At 45.0% G+C, this 19012-nt stretch overlaps 1 protein-coding gene across 1 annotated transcript in view; it reads right to left on the bottom strand.

The window, feature by feature from the left end:
* Positions 1–2773: 2773 nt before the first annotated feature.
* Positions 2774–19012, bottom strand: part of cwc27 (CWC27 spliceosome associated cyclophilin) — a 49525-nt gene continuing 33286 nt past the window's right edge. The window contains exons 12-14 of the mRNA XM_061262982.1: positions 11749–11858; positions 11293–11405; positions 2774–3741 (exon numbers count right to left, since the gene is read on the bottom strand). Of these exons, the coding sequence (XP_061118966.1) occupies positions 3579–3741; positions 11293–11405; positions 11749–11858 (386 nt within the window). The 3' untranslated portion in view covers positions 2774–3578. The remainder of the gene's footprint in view (positions 3742–11292; positions 11406–11748; positions 11859–19012) is intronic.

Here is a 19012-nt window from a genome sequence, read left to right on the forward strand (position 1 = left end):
TTTAGTGACCCCTCTATACTCCCCACCCCATTTCACAAGCTGAAAGGCAACAGATTATCTTGCCATTTTTAGAACCCCTCTAGGAGAAGAGAGGAACAGATACAGGTTGTTACAAGTAGCTTTGGAGCCAAAATAATATTTCTGGGGTGATCTAGAATCTAGACAGCAATCGCATGTACTTGCGATTTAAATAGAATGATGACTAACAGTTGCCCTTAGGATACACGCAAGTGTTCCTACACCAACACAGCTCGGCAAATTCAGTAATAAAATGAAGAGATTCATTTGCAGACGTACTTGTGAAGAACAAAATTCTAACTGGTGTATTTATCTGTTAATGTTTCAAAAGATATTTAACCTGAATCCAAAGTTTTTTATTAGGTCCATCTTACATATTGGGATTTTGGCAGTGACTGAAATAAATTAATCCAATGCATGGCCCTCCAAGTTATGCACAATATTGCAGTTAGCCAAGGAATCGGGAAGGCTGCAGTTAGACTGAATCATGGTCTTAAGCCATAATTGGGTTAGCTGTCCAATGCTTCTTAAACAGACCATGGCCAAGGATTCAGGTCTCTCACTTCTAACCCTCAAAATAAAGTGCTTTTGACCATGAGGTCCTTTATCAGAACCGCAACAGTTTACATGTTGTAGAATTCAAGCAGCAAATGTTCTGCTGGGGGTTTTTTTTTGCGAAAGGAAACAGACATAAAACACGGGAGAAAACACAGCTGTGTCACGGGAGACATTCTACCTGTTCAAAGCATTTTACTGCTGCAAAATCAGTCAACTTTATGAGCCCCCTGCATGGCTCTCTGAAGCCCATCCGCTGGGGTGAAGCAGCAGAGAATCAGTCTCCGCAACTGGGCCATTTTCCATGCTCAGTGGTATTCTACCATGGGTATTCCTGGAGGGGGAGAGGGGGTGTGAACTGTGAAGGCAAGGTCTCAACCAGATGCAGCACCTCACCTTTATCTAACGACAGACACTTTGCTTATGTCTAAGCAAGTCCTGTGTCAGGATGGCCCTCCAAAGTGGCTTGTATTGCTTCCACCCGCTCCCTGGGGCACCCTGTTCTGAGAGTATTGCTTTGCAGACAGGGAACTAACATGATGCAGAAATGCAGCCTGGAGGTGTCTCATGGCATACCCTGCCGAGCACCATCCACAGAATCAAGCCGCGACGTCCGGCCACGTGAGCTGTGTCGCATGTCTGGCCCTCTCGCTTGCTCCCTGTCTCTCTGTACTGTAAAGTCTAGAAAAGCTGTAGAAAAATATCGTTTGAAAAATTAATAAAAAATGCGCATGGAAAAAGGAAGTATGGAATTGAACGGGTTGAACAAGTTTTCGAGCTCATAAACACGACCGAAGTCGCAGTGGAGGTCACCCCAAATCACAAAAAGCTGAAGCTGATACTTAAAACACCTTTATTAAAGGGGCACATATTCACGTGTTCGTGTAGAAAGTCGGTAATGACACATGAAAGTCAGAAGGCCCCATGCATCCTTCCCACACCCCACACCAAAGCACAATGCCCGATGGGGGCGGCATCGCTTCTCATTCGGGTCGGGGGCATCTCACCTCCTCTAAATTTGCGGGACTTGGCTGCGCTGGTCTGGCAGAGTAACACTAACTCTCCTTCCTGCTCCATATGAAAATGTAAGCAGCAGCCCAGAGGGGCTGTAAAAGCCCAGTCTCAGACAGACGGTGCTCCCGCTCACACATGGTAGAGGTAGATCATCTGCACAAGCCACAGAGACCTTCTCCACACCGCCCAGGTTGGGCATTTTTCTTCCGCCGTTTCTGCAGAGGGTCACTCGTTCAGTTTGATGAGGCATACATTTCCATACTGCTCCATGTGCATATTTCTTTTTTTTAATTTATATTAATTTGAAAAAAAATGTAAATCACAAAGGTAGATGAGTCATGTGCTAAGGTTTAGTAGATTTAGTATAAAATCTACTAAATTGCCAGAGCATAGAATAGCCATTTTTAATATATTCTCAAACATACCACCTCATAGAAATAAAAAAAGCTATGAAAAGAACCAGAAAATTCCTTGCAGTTATCACTGACTCAGCTCAGTCCTGCACATCTGCCCCTTACATCATTCTAAAGAACGTAAAACAGATTTTAAATGTCAGCATTTAATATTTTAATGGCCTCTCCTGGAGTAGACGGTAAGCTCCATATACCAAATCATCGTCCGAATAGTGATTTAACAACAATTCTCTTGACTTTTGCAGGAGAGACGTTTTTACTTTTTTGTTTTTATTATTTTTTTTATTCCTACCCACTTTCCCCACTGAGCTCTTCAGTCCTGGAGAGGTGTGTAGAGGAAGTCTGGGATCAGTGGAACTCCTGAAAGCTCTGTCTGTAGATTCATACATTCACACTGTGCCTTTCTCTGATGAACTTTAGTGCTCCTAAAAGAGGCCCTATTACTGATGATCATGTTAAAGATAAATTCTGAAATGTCAGTCAATATATTTGGTATCCCTTATTTTTACAACTGATTGTAGGCAGCAGCCCTGTTCTATACTATTGTGTATTCACCACACAAGCAAGTTCCTTTTTCCACACTTCCCTTCTGCAGTCTTCCAGTGAGATGTGTGTTTAAAAGTCAGTAACAATGGGAAAACCAAGAGAGTTATTGTAAAGCAGAAGGCCGGCATAGCCCTGGAACTAATAAGATGGATGCATAACCTGCAATGATCATACTTATGATCCCACCTCCATATCCGTCACACTTTGAGCAAATTCACATCACAATATTTGAGTATGACAGTCATTTATTTTGAGCGGTCCAGCAATAGTGAGATAACAATCCTTTGCTGCTAAAATTCACCAATTGTGAGGGGAAAAAAGAAAAAGAAAAAAAAAGTAAAATGCATTTTTAAGGTTGTTACAATTAATTACAATCAAAGCTGGTTTTGATATCCAAGACATTTCAATACTGTACAATACATTTCACAATAGACACAACAAATGTGAAGCCTGTAGTTTTCTCTTCCAGAGCATATTTAAACTACAGTAGGGTTAGATTTGCTCGCTGTAGCAGGCATTACACATTAGGAATTCACACACGCACGCACACACGCACGCATGCACATACATACACAGGAAACATGACTTAGATGTGAAATGCATATTGTGAAAAGGTTCAGCAGGCCAATGGGAAAGCAGCAAAGGTACTGTTGTCTAGTATTCCTGTAAAAAGTTCACCTCATTTTAACAAAAGATCTAACTGGTAGAAAGCAGTAAAGGGAATGCCCCATGTGCACATGGGTAAGGCAACAGCAGTACAGTACCGTTAAATGCTAACCTACAGGTCTTCAGTTATAAGCAGAAACCAGCAATATCATTTGGATATAGCCTGACGCGGTTCACAGTACTCCATAAAGAGCATAGAAGATCAGTTCACAAAATGAGGGGGCGAGGTGGGGAGTGAAAACCTGGGTGTTCCACTGTGTTCTTCAACACGTCCTTGAATTCAGACCCTTATCCGTGAGAAGAAAAAGCCGGATGAACGCAGGAAGAGTCCAGGAGGGGGGGTTTTCCGTGAACCCTGACCCTGCCTCACCTCTTGGCCTTCTTCTCCTTCATCATCTTTTTGCTCTCCTCTCTCCGCCTCTTGTTGACGGGGTTGCGCGGGTCGTAGATCTCGAAGGTGTCCTCATCCTGTATGTTGGCATCCTTCACTTTCCTGGTTTGCTCATCAAACTGCAGAACGTGGGCCATCCTAGGTCAGACAGCGAGAGTTAAGTTAAGCACAGTAAATCACTCCACTTTGGATTATTCAATAGGACTGTTTTCCCTGTCCCCTCTAGTCTCACTGTAATGCATAACCACACTCACACATTCACTCATTTCTTGGAATGCTGTACGAACATGGTCAGCCATGAAAAAAACCCCAAAAGAAACACACCATTTGACAAATTACTTCCTGGTTGTGGAGGACATATGTCCATCCTCATCTCTACAGGAGAAAATACTACTGCACAGTACATAAGCGGATTCCCATACTGCATAGAGCAGATTACCCTGCTGCACAGAGCAGATTCCTGTGCTGCACAGAGCAGATTCCCGTGCTGCACAGAGCTGATGCCCACCCACTGGACCCACAGGCACTGAGAGTTCCACGCGAGGCTGAACTCACGCGAGCTTCGCAGGCTGCCCATGACAAGCTCACTGCCCCGTTTCGCCTGGCCAGAGGAAAACAAACAGTGTGGCGGCCCTCCATGGTACAAACACAGCATGGCCCATTTCAACCCACACATCCTTACCCAGAACGGTGAAGTGGCACGACGGATGCGATTCAGAAAGAGAGAAAAAGGAAGCAACCGTAATGGGACTGAAAAATTCCAAACTTTCAACGGAGACTGAAAAGGAACAGAGGCCCAACTGGAGCACTCGGATTCTCAGTGTACGTAACGCTGAGTGTGATCGTCCAAATGCGCCTGTGGACCGTTTCCAAAGCGGCTCCAAAAGCAAAAAGTTTTGACACGAGGCCGAGATCAACAGACACGCAGGTGAAGACAGCACCAGGGACTTTGTTCAACGAAAGTGCTGCGGAACAGCTGCAGAGACGTGTCGAGGCAGCTCACATAGATCGGAACGACTGGCGAAGACTGAACTTAAGAGAGCCTGACACAAGCAGGGAAGGGGGTAAAAGTAACACAAACGCATACCCCAGTACCATGCTCCTGGCGCACATACCCCTCTCCCTGCCTGGCGTCGCCGTGCCAACATGGGGGAGGGGGGCGAGTAATCCAATAGCTCTCATCGGCAAAAAGGCAATCGATCATCCACAAAAACTACAGAGAAGATGGTGAATCATCTGGAAGGGTGAAGCAGGTCACTGCTATGCATCAAGTGGACACAGCTGTCTTACCTCTGAGATTCGCAACAAAGAAACAAATGCAGAACAGATCGACATCTCACACCTGTTTAAGCCGTTGTGGTGATGGATGCTCACGTTTCACAACGGGGTCAGGGGAAGGGAGCTTCCAGGAAAATCAAAAACAAGAACATCAGTCAATCGTCAATATCAGTGTCTAGACACATACTTGACATAAGAAGCCCAATGAAGTAACTACTCAACTTTTGGTCTCCTCTGGAAATGGCCATGCATATATTTAACCACAAATATATTAACTGTGTGCAAACATAATGCTTTGCATGATTTGGCCTTGCTTGGCCTGTATATCATAGAGTTCAACAGAAACATCTTTCAATACTCAATGAACAACTGGTGTTCAGACCGAAATCCATCGAAGAAATAGTGAAAAATGGTTCACATATACCAAAAAAGAGCCATGATGTAAGAAGGTAAGATGCGTTAAATCATATAATTTACCAATTCATGACAACCAATAATGCATAACTGATATAAAATATTCCAATTCCAAAACCGGTTGTTTAACGGTGGATTGTTCAAATGTGTTTCTGTACGAGACAAAAACGCAGGCATGAGACGATAGACTGAGCCCAGGATATGATTTGTATTTTGATAAAGGGTTCATGACATGATATTCCCATGGTGCCATATATAAAACAAAAATTATGCTTGCTGAAGGAAAAACCAACCCTTAACTCAAGTTTTCCTATTCAACATTCAGATCACTGACATTTTTATTAAACAAAAATACATTTCAAAGTTGATTTGAGTGACAATGCAAGTATTTCGGCACTTATACATAAACTATACTCTATTTTGGAAATCACTTTTCCGGTATCAACACCTAGGATTAACCACCATCAATGTTTCCTATATGTAACCACATAAAGGAAGTAAAAAAGTGAAAGTATGAAAATGAAGTAGGGGTACCATTAAGACACTGCCCTTGCATGAAAGCTGGCACTTTGCCAGGCCTGTACTGATGCACTGAGATACTGAGATATTGTCATTGAACTAACATTCAAATGAGGTCATCAAACCATGCTCGTGCTGGAAGCGGTATGGAATATGCAATATAACAATATTCCATCTAAGCTCTACAAAATGGTGTACCACACCATTTCCGTATTAAAAATAAATGGGTTAGCTGGAGGCTAAACAATGATAATAAATAATATAGGATTGCAACATTTTTTGCCAACTTCTGAGTGTGAAAGTGACGTCGCAAAAACCAAGCGCGATTGCATTTTAGCACAGAACGAGCACACAGAGCGAGCCCAACACACAGCCTAACACACAGCCCAACACACAGCCCAACACACAGCAAACAGTGGTTGACCTGTGGACATTTCACTACAGAGAACAGTAAGGAGCCAGCAGCTGATTTGTGTTCACTACAGAGTGAACAGTAAGGAGCCAGCGGCTGATTTGTGTTCACTACAGAGTGAACAGTAATGAGCCAGCGGCTGATCTGTGTTCACTACAGAGTGAACAGTAAGGAGCCAGCGGCTGATTTGTGTTCACTACAGAGTGAACAGTAATGAGCCAGCGGCTGATCTGTGTTCACTACAGAGAGAACAGTAAGGGGCCAGTGGCTGATCTGTGGACACTACAGAGTGAACAGTAAGAAGCCAGCGGCTGATCATTCTGCATTCTGAACAGCCTGGAGGTCTCCTGCAGAGAGCCAGGCGCGCTCTGATAATTTGTCTAGCAGTCTCAGCGATGACAGACCCCCCCCCCCCTGCAGAATTACAGCTGGAGCAGGGGCCTACTGTTCCACTCTCCGCTTATCAAAACGGCCCTCGCTCCTGCGCTGCCGTGACGCCAGACTTCACAAACCTTCCCCCAATTTATTTTTCTTCCGCGTTTTGAAGAGAGTGGCTCAAGGATGGAGTGGGGGAAGGGGGCGCGGGGGGGGAGAAGGCCCCTGGTCTCTCTGAGAGGGGTTAGTAGACGCAGACACAGATGGAATAGTTTACACTTCTGGCCCAGACTTGACTTCCACTGTCTGACCTGTTGTAACCCATGTTCCGTACACGGGGCGCAGCCATCACGCAGACTCCAGCCTCCCTCTGTAGCCCCTCTCTTTTTTTTGTGTGTTTCTATTTTTTTGGGGGGGGAAAACTGATTTTGTGATTCTCTGTGCTTTCCTCAATATGACTCTTGGGTTTGGCGGCCCCACTCGATCAGAAGAGACAGGTGAACTAGGGCCTTGTACAGGCTTCATTTCAAGTGTCAGCCCTGGAGCTTTCAAGAATGAAGTAACTGATAGGTACTAAAGACTTTATTATTCTTAATCTCACACACAGGGTCTCTTCATTGCTCACAGACACACACAAACACACACATGCACGCGCAGACAGACAGACAGACAGACAGACAGACAGACAGACAGACAGACAGACAGACAGACAGACACACAGTCAGACACAAAGACACACACAAACACATACAACGAAATACAATCAGACACAATCACTTTCAATGTGACACTCGTGCCACGACAACATATTACTGGTATTTCAAGCCTACATACTCAGGATGTCTCAGATGAACAAAAATATACGGGAGGAACAGTCAGTCGGAGCTGATTTCCTGTCGCTGCCTCTGTAGGCCATGAGGATGGTGCACTGACACACACACAGCAGCAACCCCCCCTCCCCCACCGAGGCAACACATGAAACCATAATCCATCTCAGACAACGAGGGTCGACAATAAATCAAAACAGGAACCTAAAAAAGAAAACTACCAGCACTGCCATCATCTGGCGAGGCTAAAAAGTAGTAAGTACTTCAACGCATTTTCCACAACAGTCTTGCATTATTTGGTCAAGGCCATTTGATTTACAGTGGAAAGAAAGCCTTCAGAAATCCAAAACCAGCCCAGCTTTTCTTTTCTCCTGGGTAATTAGTGTTACTGATTGGCCAGACTGTCTTCACAACTGACTCAGAGATAAAGTGAGGGTGGAAAACCAGGAATTAAGTGATCAAAAACAGTGTGATGCTAAGTAACAATATCTTGGCAATAACTGAAATATCCAAATATTTTTCTGGAGATGGTGCTAACATGATAACCTTTGCTGAAAATTTTATCCATTTTAAAATATATGTTCTTTTGCAAATCAGATTTCAAGATTATAATCACTCATTACCTTTCATTTTGGGGTGAACATAGGTGGTGATGACCTATACCATTTCTCTACGATCAACAGTAACGGAGATAGGGAGTGAAACAAATTAGTGCAAACTTTATTAGCCCATATCTTCCAGATTAACAAGATGTGTCATTTCGGTTCCAGAGATTTCTTATAAGGCCAAATCAGCAGGCCAAATCTCATTAAAATCTTTGACGGAGCAGTCCAAAAGTGTGTTGAGTTGTTATGGAATTACGGAACAGTCTGTGTCTGTACTCTCAGGGGTACAGGCACGATGGGCCTGGGCCACAGGACATTGGATATAGAGTAAAAGCAAATAAGAGGAACGGCAATGACAAGTTGATTAATGGGAGAAATATGTTTCATTCAGGCCAAGATGGAGGTCAGGCACGATGTAGAGCGATATTTGATCGTGAAGCCTTTCTCATCCACAGGATAGACTAAACTAATTTTCGTTAAGGCCAAATCGGGCAGCCTATTAATGTTGTGCTTTGTGGGCTACCTGTAAGGACACGCAGTACCTAGGACATGTTTTTCTATTTTCCCAAATTTCTTTCTGTCCCATCGTCCCTGCCCCGAACCTGTGCTGTAGAAAGTCAAGCCACACAGCAGCCCGCAAATGATTTAACACTAAAAAAGTGCCCTGTGAATTATGCATGCAGCAGAGTGCAAAAACAAAGCAGAGATGACCAAGTTAGCATGCGTATGCTAATGCGCATGACATCACCCCTGGAGAAACAATGGGAGTACATGACGTTCCCTTGGATGGGGATCCTGGTCTTTGGCTGAGGAAGGCACTTGTGTCTTGTGGCCGCTGAGTGCTCTGGTGTGTTAGACTCAGGCTACTTGTGACTGAGCTAATACAGAGCATGACAGCCTTTATTAAAGGAAATAACCCCTGGATAAGTCTGGCCTAGGCCTCTTCAGCCTTCAGATGAATTTCATTCTGAGGCTTGATTTTTTACATGTGTATTCTTTCAGTGGGGAATTTTCCAACTCTCATGCTACAAAACAGCAAAACCCAAGTCCTGAACATCTTGGGTTTAGTTCCTCCAGAGCCTTTGATGATCTTGATTCAGCAGTTTGCCAGCTGTCTTTAAAGCACAAACCCTTCCAGGAGCGGGAAGAGGTTAAACTGGTCCAGCTCAGACTGCATCAGATGGAGACAGGGGCTCCATAAGATGGAGTATTTCAAAAAGGAAAATTCTCTCAGGTGGACTCGTCTGTGACATGATGTGACACCTGTTAAAAGTTTTCGGTCAGATTCCTTCAAACTACACAAACCACACTACCCTCCCTGTCCATACACTGTACACACAAAACCAAAACACATTCCGTTACTGACGCACTCAAACTCTCAATATTGCTCTCTATTACAGGAACACTACCACTGGAATTACTTTATTCCAGCATAATTCTATACTTATGAAAGTGGGGGGTGGGGTCTACTATCCAAACAGAATGAGAAAACACATTAGAATTAACATACACTACCTTCCCATTTAGGTAATGTGTATTAAAAATATTTTAGAAAACCTGAATTCAGTCTTAATATTTAACCGAGTGTGAAATATGACCCAGTAGACCTAACATTTGGAACGTAAGCAGTGTCTGGAGACACGCTGCTGTGAAGTCCGCTGACATGGTAACCATTTCATTTTCTCTTTTCTCATCTAATGCAGCGCAGTGCTGAGAGACGGGCACGTCCTCCAAAACAGACAGAAGACAGCCATCGCCACGTCACACCGTGTGTTACAGTACAGCACGCATAAAACGCAATGTAACACACACGCATGCACGCACGCACGCACGCACGCACGCACACACGCACACACACACACACAAACACACACACAAACATATCAAAAACAAACCCAGTTCATGTTATTTGAATGTGGACACAAGTAAACAAAGAGTTGCTTTTTTGTATAACCCACTGTACCGATGTCATGTGTAAAACATGAGTGAATTTATGAATGTCTAAATGATGAATAAATAGCCCGTTTTTGGGCGGTTGAGCCTCTGCCTCGCGGAGACGGCAGCGCTGCCTGGGTGGTGACACACTCCATCTGCATTCAGATGGACTGGACACCGGCCCGTCTCCCCGGCCTGATTATTTATCCTGCGAGCCGGCTGAGTGAAGGGCCCATTCACAAACGGTCACTGTAGCACTGCGAAAATAAACAGCGCACGCTGTTTAAATGGTGTCAGTGTCTTCCACGGATAAACATGTTGTCTCTCGCTGCTGCGAGGCCCGCTCTGCCTCCTCGGGCTCCCGTCGGACGCGCAGGAACGAGCCGAACGCCACGCCGAGCCCCAGAGAGGAACGAGCCGAACCCTACACCGAGCCCCAGAGAGGAACGAGCCGAACGCTACACCGAGCCCCAGAGAGGAACGAGCCGAACGCTACACCGAGCCCCAGAGAGGAACAAGCCGAACCCTACACCGAGCCCCAGAGAGGAACGAGCCGCCGCTACACCGAGCCCCAGAGAGGAACGAGCCGAACCCTACACCGAGCCCCAGAGAGGAACGAGCCGAACGCTACACCAAGCCCCAGAGAGGAACGAGCCGAACCCTACACCGAGCCCCAGAGAGGAACGAGCCGAACGCTACACCGAGCCCCAGAGAGGAACGAGCCGAACGCTACGCCGAGCCCCAGAGAGGAACGAGCCGCCGCTACACCGAGCCCCAGAGAGGAACGAGCCGAACGCTGAGCCCCAGAGAGGAACGAGCCGAACGCCGAGCCCCAGAGAGGAACGAGCCGAACGCTACGCCGAGCCCCAGAGAGGAACGAGCCGAACGCTACGCCGAACGCTCACGTTCACTCTTACTCTCCAGCACCTCGCAATAAAGGCACTCTTCAGAAAGACACGTCAGATGCGGGATACTGTTGCCTGTGCTTTTACCAAATAAGACTGAAACTTAGGAGTATTGCTTTTGCACTGTGCTCAGGTTTGTTTCTTGCATCGGCGCCTACTCTTAAGAGTGTGCCCAAACCTCTCTCCCAAGAAACCTTCACCAGCAGAATCAAATTTTTCTTCTCAAACAGACCCAAAATATATGTAGATATGTACTACATATAGGGCTAAGGGCTACAGGGCTAAGAACATCCGTGCTACATGGAGCTCTTGCATTGTGCACCCTGCTGAAGAGCACAATGCCGACATAAGAGCAGGTTCTCTGTGCGTGAGCACTCTGGACCAGAGGAGTGCAGCAGTAGTGTGCAGAGTGCACTCACCAGCCCTTATCCTCATCCTCTCCCAGATCCTCCACATCATCCTCCGGGCCTTCCGGGGCCTCCGTAATGGCCGTGGAGAGCTTGGACTTGAAGCGATCCAGAAGGGCCATCGTCTGTGAGAAGCAGGAAAATGAATCATCGCTTCAGAGGGAGAGATTATACCTCTGAACAATTACAAAGACATGCTAAATTCTGTCAATCCTGCAGTTTATACATTCATCTGATGCACGTTCAGTGATACAACATAATTATTTGAACAATGTCAGTAAAGATGTGTGTTGGTCACGAGTGTACGCTGTGACCCTGGGCTTTAATTTGCTACTGGCTTTCTGGTGAATTAAAATGAATCAAACAAATGAATACGATTAAATATCTTCCAAAGCATCACTCCGTGCGTCCCACATTCGCCATCGATTGCAGAGACCGAAATCCGCTGGATGGTGGACAGAGACTTACCTGTGCTTCCCTGGTGGATCCTTTCTTCAGCTTCTCTTTCCGTAACACCTCGTACTTTTTCCTCTCGTCTAAATACTCCGCCACCGCCTGGTTTGGGGCCGTTTTTTCATCTGTGAAAACAAAAACATTTCCAGTTATGACACTGCGACGGAAGTGTCCTGGCTATGAAACGTAACAGATATCATAGATCCCCTGCTCTTCAGAAAAAAGCCTCCCCTGATACCAAGCCTATCAAACATCAAGTCGGGCAATGTGGAGAGGGAAAGGGACCAATCATGTAGAGCCAAGATAAGAATGATGTGGTTGGTTCCTGTTCACAAGCATGAGCAGCTCACTTGAAACACAAGCATGCTATAGAACAGGGCCAAAAAACATATACATTCAAAATATGTTATTTGGAGTTGTTTTTTATACTTGGGCCTAAAGAGAGGCTGTGGATTATATCAAAGAGAAGCAGGAGCACAATACATAGCTTGTACTTTACCGCAAATCCCAAGCTCTGCTACTGAGAGGAGTTATTTCCATTCCCACTGTAACAATCAGTCTCACAGCACAAAAAAGGCCATAAAAAAGGCACATTGTGATAGAAGTGAGCGCTGGCACCGGCTCGCTGCAGCAGCAGCAGGTCTGGGCTCACAGGAGCCGCAGATCATCCGGGACGTCTCCGATCGGCTTCACACGCCCGTGCGAGGACAAGCTCCGGCGCACTGACAAATTGATAGTGGAATCTGCTACAAAGGCCGGGCCGCAGATCAGAGGACCAGAAACCATCGCCCCCCCGTCCCGTCCCTCCTTCCGTTTCGCAAGGGCATCCCTTCCCTATCCCTCCCCCTCCTCCCCCCCCCCCCCCCCCAGCAATAGGAGGGAAATATGTGCTAAATTCAATAGTTTGTCCTTGAAACCAAACATGTTTTCTTTTAAAACTCTACCTTTGGGCAATAGGTTTCCGAATTCTCCACAGGTTGCCAGGACTGGACAAAAAGTATGCCTTCTTCATAACATTTATATTATTGCAAGTTATGAGCTGATTATAAACCCACATGTTTCTATATTCTCAATGATTAATGCAACATGAAGGACAAATTATTTATTTGTGTAATGAATGAAAAGCTTAGTGAGCATCAGTGTTGTCAGTACACAGCTCATCAAACTACCTCAACGTTTATCCTGCAGTGTAGGCTGAAATATTATCCAAGCGACACACAAGTAATACATGTTTTAGGCATTATGGATAGTTAAAACAAACTATGAATTTAAGGCAGAGAAATGCTTGCATGAACAAAACATTAACTACAAATAAATAAACCGAAATTAAGCCAAACAATATGAAAACATACTGACCAATAAATCTGGTGTAAAATAATAATCTCCCCAGTTATATAGAACACAACATTGCACATACTTTCATAAGCACTTTACATAATTGAGTTTCAGAGAAGATCAGATGTACTTTCTGCACTAATATGCACTTTGTTGATATCCCATGAACCATATAATCAATTATACTGCACAGGCAGACAGGACCTGCACAGTACTAAGATCCCATGGAAGTGAATGGACCAATTCATTTTAAATGCCTGTCGCTATGCGTGGACTTGAGCTCGAACATTTCTTGAGGAAACAGAGGGCTGGAGTCATTGACACAAATGAAGCTTAGTCCTTGACTAAGAGTTTACTATCTGCTTATAAAAAAATTAAAAATTAAAACTGTCTAGGACTAATATGGGTGTATGTACAGTAACTGGCCCAGAAGGTCTTAAACTAACACCAGACAGGTCTTAAAATATCCTTTGGAGTGTCACCTGTACATTCCAAAACTGGAATACACTGAAACAGTAACTCTTAAGGTCCGTCAAACTGACCAATAGATACAGGTGGGTATAAATTACTAGAGATACCATCAATAGTTACCTTTCAGTGTCAGATATTGGCCAAGAAGTGGAAGGTGGCTGCTATGGCAACAGTTAACCCGGGGTTGTTTTTGATCATAATATTAGCTCATTAGTTCTTGTTGTTTAGACAGAGCAAGCAAGCCAGGTCTCGCCGGTGAACATTCTGTTGTGTGACATCTCCAGTTTTTCATGCATTCATTATACAATACAATGTTCTTACAAAAGCTGTGACCCACATTTGTTAAGAGTGTGTGGGTTTGGGTACTCTGGTGGCCAGACTTATCCGTAAGTTTCCCTTGAGGTCCTGGCTCGTAAATTGCTTAGTTGATAGGTGGATTCGGAGTGCTCCTGACAGTAACCATATGGTCACAAGCCTCCTGCTGCCCTCACTGTAACAGTGACCCTCTTTGCTCCCCTGAAAACAAGGGTGAAATAGTGCTGAAAACAATCTCCTCAATGGAGTGGCAATCGATCAAACATGGAATTCACCCATGCTAAGGGTAACGGGGAGACGGCTTCCCTGGAGACAGGCAGAGACAGAGGGGGAAGATTCCTGGAATGGTGAGTATGGTTCAGGTCAAAGCCCCTTGCTCCACTAATCTTTTCACGGGTAGAGCAACAAACACCAGGCAATCTTAGCAACTGGATCCTGTGTCTGGACAAAGGCAAGCAACACTCTTCAATAAGGGGAGAGATGGAATGAGGAGGAAAGAGATATGAAGGAGAAAGAAGATGAAAAGTGATAAGGAGGCAGAGAGCAAGGAAAAACAGAAAGAGAAATGGAGAGACGGATAGAAAAAGAGTGTGTGCATTTGTGTAGAGGTGTGGAATCTACAGAGTTGGCACCTCATAGTCACAAGTGCTAATGTTCTTGTGTAAATCTCTTGGATCAGACGATCTGGCACTGGCATTACAGTTGTACCAGACACAGCTTGGTTTTGTTTTTTTCCACAACACCACAGACGATACGCACACACAGCTGACCTCACCTGGCTCCTCATGTCACGGCAAATAAGCCACTTCTCGGCAGCGGAACCCACGCCAAGACCTCCCCACGCCTGTCAGTCAGGCTCACGGTCTGCCCTGACACACACGCATACACGCACACACGCACACACTTGGACACTGCAAGCCTTGGCTGCAAAAATGGAGGTCAAATTTGAATGTAAAGGCAACATGGTATGTACGCAGGCATGTGACTGGCTGGAGTTGACGGTATGGTTAACAGGGGGAGCATTAAAGGGTGGGCTTTTGTTTTCATTCTAACAAGGGTGGAATATTCCCTCACGCTCAAGCGGTCAGTGACGCAGATGCCAGACCTCTGACAAAACTGAAAAACCGGAGGAAAAAAACAAACTACATCAACAACCTCCTTGATTCTGCTCACTGCAGACTTTGTTCATGTCCTGGGAGAGGGAGCTTTCAGCACTTACTGCACATATTCAGCCAGGAATCAGCAACTGCTGCATGAAGGCACACGAAGGCACATATGGACACGTGTCCGTACACGCAAACACCTTCTCTGGGCTTCTCTAGGAAAAAATTGGACATCAAGGGCCAGATTTACAAGACAGTCAGACGCAGATATGACGCATTCCGCCCCAGAAACATGCAAACAAAATGCGATGATGTAGGCAGTCCCATTCGATGATTGCGCAATGAGCTGTAGCCTTCATACATAAGACTGTTATAAGATAAGTTAATTTCAGGCAGACTGTGACCGCACCAACATACCCTCGTCAGCCTGCATTTTGCGCTGCGAGTTTCTTGTACGTAAATCTGGCCCTAAGTTTCATGTGGAGCAAGGTCTCACTGGAAGAGAATTATGTATGTGCTAACAGTTCTTCGAGGCTAGCACTCATGGACACCATCAAGCCAAGTGATCTCATTTTCACTCCTTTTTTTGGAAACTGGGATCATCAGTCTTGGATCCTTCATAACCGTTACATGCAATACAAAATCAAATGAACCCATTTCTCACAGATTTCTGGCCACATCTATGGCAGAATGTTAATAGCTCACAGGACACACAATTTAGAGAAAAGTACATCATTGTATACCATATAGTATATACGTTTGTCTAGTTCATTGCTGTCAAGGAAGGTCTGAATCACTCAGCCTGCAAGTTTCCTGGGGAAAAAAAGACAGTCTAAGTGGTAAATGGTTGGCATTTACCTAAATGGCTTCTTGGCTGTAAGGGCTGGGCAGCACTTCAGATAGGTGTTAAAAGTCTGCTTCAAGTAGGAGTTAATGAAGCAACAGAAAAGGTTGAGCCCCACAGGATATTTGGCTCGGACGGCTATCATTAAACCCCGGGAAACCTTGCAATTACGACGGTTTAAAGCAAAGAATTCTGTCCCGGGCGAAAAAGGGAATGGGGCATTGTTCATAAGACTGTGCGGGCGGGTGGGGGTTGGGGGTGGGCAGAGGAAGCCGCGGCGTGTTCAGCGGGCTCCTCGCGGGGCGCTGAGTGATGCCGCCTCGGGGTGGGAGGGAGCGCTCCTCTCTCGCTCCAGCTGTTGTCACTAAATACTATCTTTGAGTTTGACGGCCATTCTAACGGCATTCCTCCCCTGGCCCGTCACCTGGGCCGCGGAAAGCTACAAATCAAGCCCCCCGCTGCTGTGGCAACGGGAAGAGAGGGAGGCAGGGAAGGAGCGAGAGGGCGGGGTCAGCGCAGGGCCATAAGTTAAGGATTGTTAAGGATTCACCCCGCCAATCAACACATTCTTCAGATAGGAACAAGGGTAGGGATAGCCTCCAGTGTCGGGCAGCCCGAACAGTCCCCTCCTCACACCAGCGCGAATACCTTTGGACAATTAAAGAGTTTTCCAGGGAGGTGAGGGGCAGGGCCCTGACACTCCTCTCCCCTCAATCCATCACTTCTGGCTGCAGATCGATAGAGGAGGCTGGGGATTCCAGGCGTGATCTGGCGCGGCGTAAATCACCGCGGCTGGTGCTGCCTCCGACGGAGACGGCCAGGAACCCAAGACCCCAGTGAGAAGGGTGCCAGGTAACCATGCACACCAACCCGACCCAAACAATACGCCCAAAAACACACCCCCACCATTGCACAACCCTTCAAGTTAATACCTGTTTTTCATTTCATAATTTTTAAAAAAATTAAATAACGCAACTTTCTTCATATAGTTTTTTTAAACACATATTAACACATATTAAATAGAAAATATTACAAAATAAGGTGATGATATTATGACTCAGCATAGTGCTGTGGTCTCAAGTGAGTAATTCAGCACAATGACTGAAGTGATGAAAAAACATGCAGGAAAATGCTGAAAATCAGAACGGCAACAGCAAGATGCCTCCCAACAGTGCACTTGAGCTCTACGTGATATAAAGTACCATGTAATCACAAATTAATGGACTTTTTCAAAGATTAGCAGGGTGTTCTTTCATGACTGACAGGGCGCCATTGAAATAAAGCACCCCATGTGCACAGGCATACCCTGTATAAATAACTTGGAGTGGTCGAAAAAAAATGTTGCCACATCATTTAGGGTGGGTATAAAACGGACAGTGTTTTTAGCATGTCTTTCTTATTTTTGGCTCTAGCGGAGGACCGTCATGCCAAGAAAGAGAAAACCAGACTAGAGGAACATGCTATAATTTATGTCTTGAAAATTGAAGAGATGCCTGTCTAAAATAATAACTCAAAAGGTACAAATGTCTCTTTTAGCTCAGTTGCTGAATTCTGAGGAGACAATTGGCTTTTCCCCTCATATATGATGCCAGATGCCCAGGAAGTGGGCCGCTGTTATTAGTGCATGGCGCAGGAATGCGTTTGCCTCTGTGACCCAGTCCAAAGCAGTGTGCAGCCTGTAGGCACAGCACACCAGGGACCAGACTGAGGACCTGCTCCAGAGCAAACGGTGTGACCACACGGCTGTCAAAATATCCTACTTTCACTTCAGTTAAAATGAGCTGAAGAGCTCACTGCGTTTCATTCCACTTAAACCTATAATTACCCAATCAATGTAACCACTGGTTAGATGTAATATTATCAATGTTTACCTTACTCTAGAGAATAAGTTTACAGACACCTAGAACGCCTACTGGACCACACCCATTGAACTGCAACCATTCATATTCCCAGAGACCTGGAACTCACTGATATTTATATTTTTAAAGATTGTCTTTATCCTTGTCTTCTAAATGTCCCTGCATATGGAATTATTGCTTTTGCTTGTGCTGACCTATAACAAAGACCTACTGCCTATGGAGCTTGGACTGTGATCCAAATGATTGTGAGCTTGGCTTTGCTCTGGTATTTGAGGAGATTGCAGAGTACATGATGAACATGCCTCCTCTAAACGACCCAGGACCTCTCTTGGCTGAAGAGCTGTGGGGGGCTTCTGGTCCAAGCCAAACACGAGGAACACAAAGGACCAGACTTCTACCCTCTGTAATTTCATTCTCAAAAAAGACAGACAAATCAGGAGCGCTTTGGTCATTTGTGTATTTATCAATACCGTAACAGAGTTTAAGTTTGGCAGGCCGACAGCATGATCTGGAATTTGTGCTGACCATAATTTTGCACTTCCATTTATCAAAAGCGCCTTCCAGAAAATGTCTTTGGAAGGTGACAGCTTCGTAAACATACCACACTTATGCCAACAACCAGAAACATAAAACTTGTTTGGGTCTATTCATCTACTTCAGATTTCATCTCTTTTTAAACGTATAAGTACAATTCTCCATTCTTTCCCTGGGAATGTTGGGAATGTCAACAGTATGTTAAAGTGCATGGCTGTATTTGTATTGGAAAGACTGAATATTGTAACCAATGAAGTAGGGGGGTCAAATCTGTGTTTATTAACGAAGGACTAAACTCATTCACCCTCCACTTGATTTAACTGTGGTCAGATCTAATTCCGCTCAACATACTGTATTAGCCAAAGACATTTCACTGAATTGGTCTGGAAATTATTATTGTAATACTTTTTTTTTTAGAAATTCCCCTTACAGGTTATGTCCCTTGTTTAAAAAGTGTGCATGACTGTCATCAGTTTCACTCATACAATCTAAATAAATGGAATGGCTGTGAGCGATAACAAGACCCTTTATAGAGAGTGCACCCCAGCCACTCACAGCTCAAAACCAGAACGGAAGTGTTTAAACCACTGAGCAGCAGAAAGGAACACGTTTCGCTCTCCATACTTTAGATATATCGGAGAGTGTCTTTAAATGGTCTGGCCAAACAGACAGAAGAATAGTCAGTGCATTTCTTTGGCTTCCTCAGAGGCAAGATACAATAAATCTCTTTCAGTTAATTTGGTGTGGTTTATTTTCACGTCAACTTACAGGTATTTTAGGCCATTATTTCCTTCCTTTATTTGCTGTTAATCAATGGG

Source organism: Conger conger, chromosome 12, assembly GCF_963514075.1.
Source record: "Conger conger chromosome 12, fConCon1.1, whole genome shotgun sequence".
Classification (NCBI taxonomy): domain Eukaryota; kingdom Metazoa; phylum Chordata; class Actinopteri; order Anguilliformes; family Congridae; genus Conger; species Conger conger.